Source organism: Megalops cyprinoides, chromosome 2 (genome assembly GCF_013368585.1).
Source record: "Megalops cyprinoides isolate fMegCyp1 chromosome 2, fMegCyp1.pri, whole genome shotgun sequence".
Taxonomy (NCBI): domain Eukaryota; kingdom Metazoa; phylum Chordata; class Actinopteri; order Elopiformes; family Megalopidae; genus Megalops; species Megalops cyprinoides.
Window position 1 is genome coordinate 41,841,597 of NC_050584.1, and position 7,250 is coordinate 41,848,846.

The 7,250-nt window shown below is 43.3% G+C and overlaps 1 protein-coding gene across 1 annotated transcript; it reads left to right on the top strand.

Moving 5' to 3' along the window:
• The first annotated feature begins 494 nt into the window (after nucleotides 1–494).
• tmem161a (transmembrane protein 161A) lies at nucleotides 495–5,973 on the top strand. Its single transcript, XM_036522006.1, has 12 exons — nucleotides 495–620; nucleotides 1,197–1,300; nucleotides 1,489–1,572; nucleotides 1,817–1,914; nucleotides 2,029–2,185; nucleotides 2,524–2,675; nucleotides 3,559–3,619; nucleotides 3,757–3,900; nucleotides 4,138–4,251; nucleotides 4,423–4,597; nucleotides 4,713–4,809; nucleotides 5,150–5,973. The coding sequence occupies exons 1-12, from the start codon at nucleotides 618–620 to the stop codon at nucleotides 5,443–5,445; spliced, it is 1,485 nt and encodes a 494-aa protein (XP_036377899.1). The 5' UTR covers nucleotides 495–617; the 3' UTR covers nucleotides 5,446–5,973.
• Nucleotides 5,974–7,250: the final 1,277 nt, after the last annotated feature.

Genomic DNA, 7,250 nt, shown 5'->3' on the forward strand with positions numbered 1-7,250 from the left:
TATTTCAGAATGTCTATTTATGGCACAAATTGATGGTGTGAAAATGGTGCAGGATGCGGAGTGAGAAAGACAGTTCAGGAAAATGGGACTGTCACGGTGCATCGATACAGTATTCACTTCGCTCTATGACAAGCCAATTGGTTGTAATTCAGAAACTTGGTTACGTTTTGCAAACGCTACGAACAGAAGACCCAGAAATTAGTTACTTGTAACTTATTACTTAGTTAGCCTCTTGTAGCCTTTAACCTAAAATGTCTACGACGAAACGCTCCTGATTTTGTAGGTTGTAAGAAGCATGAAGGAAAAGCACATATTACCGTTATTTTTTGCAGACTTTCATATGTGTTACCTTTGTTCAACTTATCTTGGTGTCCCGCCTTATCAAATTGAAGACCAATGAAACCACAGGCAATATCGTATGAGGACCAATTACAAGGCAATCCCTTGCGCGGTTCCTAGGCTTCTGTGTTTGGGGCTGAGCGATATATCGCATGTTAGATGTAGAGGGGTTCAGCCGTGTAGGAATCGAAACACTACGCTTGAAAGACTTAAAGGCTGAAAAACGAGTTAGCCAACCTCTAGACTACCTGAGTGTTTAAAACAGAAGTAAAAGAGCAATGGTGGGTAAATATATTTTACTCTTTCCCCGTTCATTGCTCCATGTTTGAGTTTCAAGAAATATATTGAAATTATGTCCTTAATAGTACAAATGCTAGCTAACGTTAACTGAGAAATAGCAAGCTAGGTGTGAAAATGACTCCACCTGCAGCCATTGTAACAAGTTTGCAACCAGTTTATGCATTTATTTCATATCGTTAAAACAACTCTGTGTAAATGCCACCCATTTCCCCGTAAAGCTCGCGAAAAATATTGCCAGAATGTTGCCTAAGATGTAGCGAACATGCGAGTTAATTATCATAGATTCCCCTACATAAATCTAACCAAATAGCTTACAAGTAGAAGAGACGTGCACCCAGCCGTCAGAAGCTTAATGACTCCCCGTCGCATGGAATGCGTGTGTTCTCGGTGGGATTGTGTGGTGACACATAGCCAGCCATATGGAGTTAAACCGAATGAAAACTAGCGGACAGCATAGTTTAATGTTACAGAATGGAACTGGACGTGCTGGCGTTGTTGTCCATAGTGTATCTTGGTGTGAGGCTGTGAGCGTATACCTTAAGTGTGTTTTCTGATAGGCCCTGATGGGAGTGCAGCTGGTGGTCAGCTTGCTGGCAGCCAGCATCATGCAGAGAATGGCCCCACACTGCTCTTTTGCTCGCTGGCTCCTCTGCAATGGCAGGTAAAGAAGTGCTGATCATGATAAAATTGGATACTTCGTAATGGGCCATTCTCAGTCCAAGGGCTCACCAACACACGGGATTGTTAAAAGTCCAGTTTGTTTTTGAAGATGTCTGCTTGATTATTATTTGGGTGGTAAGTGCTTTTAATTTTTGAATTGTGAGGCTCCTTCCTGTCTTCCTTGTCCAGTCTGTTCCGGTTTAAGCACCCCACGGAAGGAGAGCTATGTGCTTTGGCAGGGAAACAGATGCCCAAGACAAGCAGGAGAGAGAGGTATGGATAAAAGAGCAGGACAAGCTTCAGTTCAGCTGTGGTAGTGAAAGGGCGTTTGAGTGCAAGATATAATGCAGGTAGGTCTGTTGCGGGTTTTGAACATCTAAGGCCTGTAGCCAAGGGGTGTAATGGCACTCTTGTTCTGTAGGGACTGAAATCACCTTCTCTAACAGGTGCTCTCATGTACACATTCATACTACCGAGCACCACTACAGAAAGCATTGGACACTTGTCCCTTTTGCAGGAGACAAAATGGTGCTGGAGACAGCAAGCCACTCACAGTACCTAGAGACATCGACCTCCACTTGGAAGCGGTTCCTGTCAATGTTCTGGATGCCCTTGGTAAATATAGTCCCACAATTCAGGGACACTTCCCAATGGGTTTAAGCAGGTGCTGCATTTATTTCTAGTTCTGAACATTTTTTTTTTACTCTGATTCTGTGTTCCTGTTTCCAGTTCTGCGTTTCTTTGTGGAGTACCAGTGGCTGATTGACTTTGCAGTGTATGCCCTGGGCATCTATCTGTTCACTGAGGGATACTATTGTGTAGTGGATGCCAGCAAAGAGGTCAACATTGGAGCTATCTGGTGTGTGCTGACCATTCTCTTTTGCCTGTATCCTTCATCAGAGCCAGTCTACATACCTCTCTATTTTCACCAGTTATGATATTAAGTACAGAAAATGTGTTTGATCCTCACAAGTCACATTAGAAAATTAATAACACACGCACTTTTAAAAAGCTATGATTATTGCATTTGATTATGACTTTCCTTAGACTCATTTACCTGGCTTGGATAGCCAGCGCAAATTCAGTTCAAGAGGTTGTGTTCATCATCCATAGTAACGTCAGCTGTGTGCATCATAGGTCTCTCTGTCTCTGTAGAAGGTGACTGGTCCTTTTCTTAGGCCGGCCTCCTGGCTCTGTGTCGTGGCCCTTGACAGTTGTCCACAGGAGAATGCTGTACACACTGATGAGTCACTACTTCCGCTCAGACGAGGGGGGTGAGCGCTCTGTGTGCCTGGCCTTTGGGTTCCTCTGCCTGCTGGTGGCCATGCTGGTGCTGGTGGTCAGAGAGGACTACCTGGAGTTTGGTCTGGAGCCTGGTAAGCCCCCTACCTTAGATGTATCACTTCCACCGATCTATGTCATTCATACCTAGCTATCTGGAAGAGATCCATATTAATTCAGCGTTACTGTTTTCCCCTCTCACATTTTGTAAGGAAGACCTATTCTGCACCCAAGTCTAATTCTACCAGAACAGACATGGGCAACCAGTACAACTTGTGTCATGATGTCATGGTCCCAATTAAGTCTACAGTGGGCAGCAGTGTAACATAGTGGTTAAGGAGCAGGACTCATGCCCAAAAGGTTGACGGTTTGATTCCCCGCTGGGGCACTGCTGTTGTACCCTTGGGCAAGGTACTTAACCCCTAATTGCCTCAGTATCCAGCTGTATAAATGGATAACATTGTAACTGATGCAAGTTGCTCTGGGTAAGAGTGTCTGCTAAATGCCAATATTGTAACATACAGTTTGGTATGCATTTTGAATTGGAGAATGGTGGTGTAGTGAGGTGAGTTTCTGCTGGTTTTGTGCATTTTCTGTGAATTCATCCAGAGCAGGAATCCTTTTGGGCATTATTTGTACTTTCTGTGGACATTGGAGTGTTTGAGGAAGAGGCTTTGTTTTTTGAAGTATGCCAGTGGAGTGTGAAGAATACTTCTGTGTCCAAATTAATACATCAGTTACACATTCATTCACGTAACTTGTCCATTAACCATATTTTGGGATTTTCTGCAACTTAATTTCCATCTGTTAATCAGAGTAACTGAGAGTTATCTGTACATTGCCAGTTTGTGTTTTTCTTTTAGAACCTTTGTGAATGAATTTAGAATATTTGTGGAATGCATATAAAATATGAGTGCCTAGAAATGTCAGATGAATTTTGCTTGTGGTTTTAATGTTGCACTTTTTTTCCCTTTTTAGGTTTTGCCAGTCTGTTTGACAACCTGGAGGTCTTTGCTAAGCAGCAAGGATATGAGTGGTCGTGAGTATCTTCCTCAGGGATGGTATTACTCTCTGGTATTTTCAAAGTATTTTGAAATGCAGTGTGAAATGTTATTAAATAACTGTACCTTTTTGTAAAGTGGGACTGTTTTGAATACTTTCTTGTTGTTTCTTCAGGGTCCCTGTCACCAAACTGACTGTCAAGTTGTGCTTGGCAGCTGTCTGCGCATTCATCGGTGCTTTGCTTGCATTTCCTGGCCTTCGATTGGCCCAGACTCACTTAGACGCAGTTCAGATGAATGCAGACCGACCTCTAATACAGTAAGAATATAAGAATGCTGTCCGAGAAATCTCAGCTGTTTATTATTTCTTTCCCCATCTTTGACCTGTCCCATCATGTAATGTTGGTCTCAAAGAAGTGTTAAAGTCTTTTGATGTAAACCAGGTATATTTGTTGCTTGCTAAGGTAATTGATCATACCAAGTGTGTTCCCATGAATATGGTTTTACTCTGTGTTCTCTGGGATGCACTGATTAACCTCTCTGGCTTCTCTCCAAGGATCCTTCTGCATACCGGATTCCTCTCCCCTCTGGTGGTCCTGGTGTTGTGGGTGAAGCCCATAGCCCGTGACTTCTTGGGGAATGCCCCGATGGGGAAGACATCCGTCACCTTGTGAGTCACCTATACCACATACTGTACTTTTTCCATTGGTCTCTGCTTTCATTGTGTTATTCAAGGCAGCTTGTGTGTGTGTGTGTGTGTGTGTGTGTGTATGTGTGTGCACGCGCGCACACATGCTGCTAGCTTGTATGTGCTGATTCCCATGTCTGCGTGTTCACTCAGGATTTCCAGCTCCACCTTCAGCTCTGTGCGTCTGTGGACTGTGGTTGCCCTTTGCTTCCTGCGCTTGGCCCTCACCCGCTACCACCTGCAGGCCTACCTCAACCTGGCGCAGAAGTGGGTGGAGCAGATGAAACGGGAAGCTGGGCGCATCGCGGCTATCGATATTCAGAGAAAGGTGAAGTGCTGAGTCTCTCACCACACAGCCCAAGAATTGCAGAGGTGTCATCAAACTATAAAGCCTCTAGAACCCATGTTGAGTGTTTTTTTTTTTTTCTGTCATGCCCCTTCAGGTGACTCGAGTGTTCTGTTACTTGACTGTGGTCACACTGCAATACCTGACGCCCATTCTGCTCATCCTCTTCTCCACCCTGGCCCTGAAATCTCTGGGTAAGGAGTCCCCTGGTCAGGACAGGACCGGTGTCAAAGAAGTGACCACTAACATTCAGGCAGTCCAGTTAATCTGAATCTGAGAGCTTTCATTACTTACATTACCCTGAGAGCACGTTCATTACTTTGGAAGTCACAAAATGTTGCCTCTGAAAAAAACAGTATTCAATTGGTGTGGTACAATCGGTACAATCGCTTTGAACAACTATGCTGAGCTGCATGTTTGGTGACGTACAGATCGTCAGATCTGCACATACAGACCCTTCAGATCTTGTGTGCAGTTTTTCAGCCCCACTTCACGACTTGCCATCGCTGTTCCTTCCTGTGGTTTGTGTCTCAGGGGACTTCTCCTGGGGGCTGGTCCCTGAAACCCCTGGAGTCACACCCGCGGTGGTGCCCCCCACCGCCGCACCCCCGGTCTCTGCACTGGAGGATGACGAGGAGGGGGAGGACATGGAGGAGGACGTCCAGGCCACGGTGGCCCGTCTGTCGGAAGCCCTCGGCGCTCTGCGTGCTGTCCTCACCCCTCTGTTCTACAGGGGGCTCTTTGCGTTCTTCACCTGGTGGGTGGCAGCCTGTCAGGTCATCAGCAGCCTGTTTGGGGTCTACTTCCACCAGTACCTCATGCAGAGCTGAGTATGGGCCCCTCGCTGGCCTCCTCCTCCGTGCACGGCTCAGGGCCCTGAATGTGGTGTTACTTTATTTGTACATGCTGAACTCGGAAGCAAAGACATATTGCTCGCTCATAGTTTGTTCTTGGCAAACACCCGATACTGTTTTTTCTCTCTGTTGAGGGGCATGTAACGTGATCATGAGTGTCAGGGCTTTTAACAATCCCTTAACGATTACTTTCATTTTCAGAATCTGAGGTAGTATTTTCAATAATAGACAGTAGATTTTAATTTAAATGTAATGCAAAGCAGTCCAGTGAAACGGATCTTTCAGTTTGTAAGATTTCATTGATGAGTTCATGTGATGTCTTAATTCAGTAATGTTACAAAGTGCCTGGAAACTCAGGGATTTTCAGGAACTGATTTCTTTTCCTGGACAGGTGTGTAGCATATAAACAAATGATAAAAATGACTCTGTAGCACCAAGTAACTGAAATTTTCTTCAGATTTAAGTGTCAGTTGTAGTATTTATTTATAGTCCTTTTGCACCCAAAACCCATCATTTTTGCAAAATCCGAATAGTATAAAAGGTATTCTACATTTAGACATATCATTTTGTGGCAAGTTTGATTGCTTGCGATGTGACTTTGATTCCTTAGTCTAGATACTCTTAAGTATCCATTGTAAATTGTAACACGAAAATGATAAATACTTGCCAATCATTTTGTTTGTTGTATGGACACTTTTATTTTATGAATTAAATGTTTATTTAAATTGAGTGCGTGGTGTGAATGAACTCACAAGTTGATGTTTTAAAAGTTTTGCTTGGTTTGATGAGAATAAAACAATTTAATACATGCAATTTTTGACCTTGGTGTGCGAGTGCATTTGTGTATTTATATAGTGTTATGTAAATGCCAGTATGTTTCATGCAGTTTATATGTGTTCAAAAAATGCATATCTGTCCTCAGATGCAGAACTAAACACAAGTTTCTGACCACGGACATGCATATCAATGACTCGTGTAGTCATCCAGAAACGAGCTGTAATGACATTATCCTTCAGTGTGTATACTGTATTCCATCATCTTACTTGCCATCTTAACGGCTTGTATCTGCTTGTGTTGATGCCGTGACGTAGCCTGTTTGTGCTATTTCTGACCATAAAGAGTAAGTAGTACAAATATGGAGATACTTTTGTGCCTTTCACGTTTTGCTTGTTTACACAAATTATGTGTGATAAGTGAGGACAGGAAGCTCAAGCCCTACCAGCTTAATCTGAGGGCGCTACAGTTTTAGTAGTGTAGAGTGAAGATGTGCACCAAATAAACATGGGTTTTCAGCAATAAAAGAATGTTCATGCTGGCATCAAAAGCGCCTCCTGTCTCTCACCGAGGGCCTGCAGCATGTCCTTGTACCAGCGCCCGGCCAAGGCCCATAGGGCATCTGTCTGAAACCTGACATGATTTATTCTTGATATTATTTGATTTCCACACCCAATGAGGACAGACAAAGGCGCTCAATTCAGGGTGGTTTGGTCACATGTCTGTGTTTTATAAGTAGGGTGAGGCAGTAGAGGGGTTGTTGGAGACTATTAATGTCAACGCTGTCAAACATTGGAAAAAAGGAGGACAGGTGACTTGCTGATCAACACCAACTGTCTTAATGTTAAGTGGATGACAGAGTTTCTTCTTTTCAAAGAAAAATTAATTCCAGAGGTACGTAATTGTTTTTTCATAATATGCGTGATTAATTGATAAATGTAAAGTTTATTGTAAATGTGATTAATCAATAAAATTTAATTAATGTTATTTGATTATTTCCTTACAGA

Bases quoted from the DNA above. Each gene is read 5' to 3' on its own strand.
- tmem161a (XM_036522006.1), top strand. The intron at 1,301-1,488 runs GTAAAGAAGTGC...TTCCTTGTCCAG, and splicing joins TGGCTCCTCTGCAATGGCAG to TCTGTTCCGGTTTAAGCACC. The intron at 1,573-1,816 runs GTATGGATAAAA...TCCCTTTTGCAG, and splicing joins AAGACAAGCAGGAGAGAGAG to GAGACAAAATGGTGCTGGAG.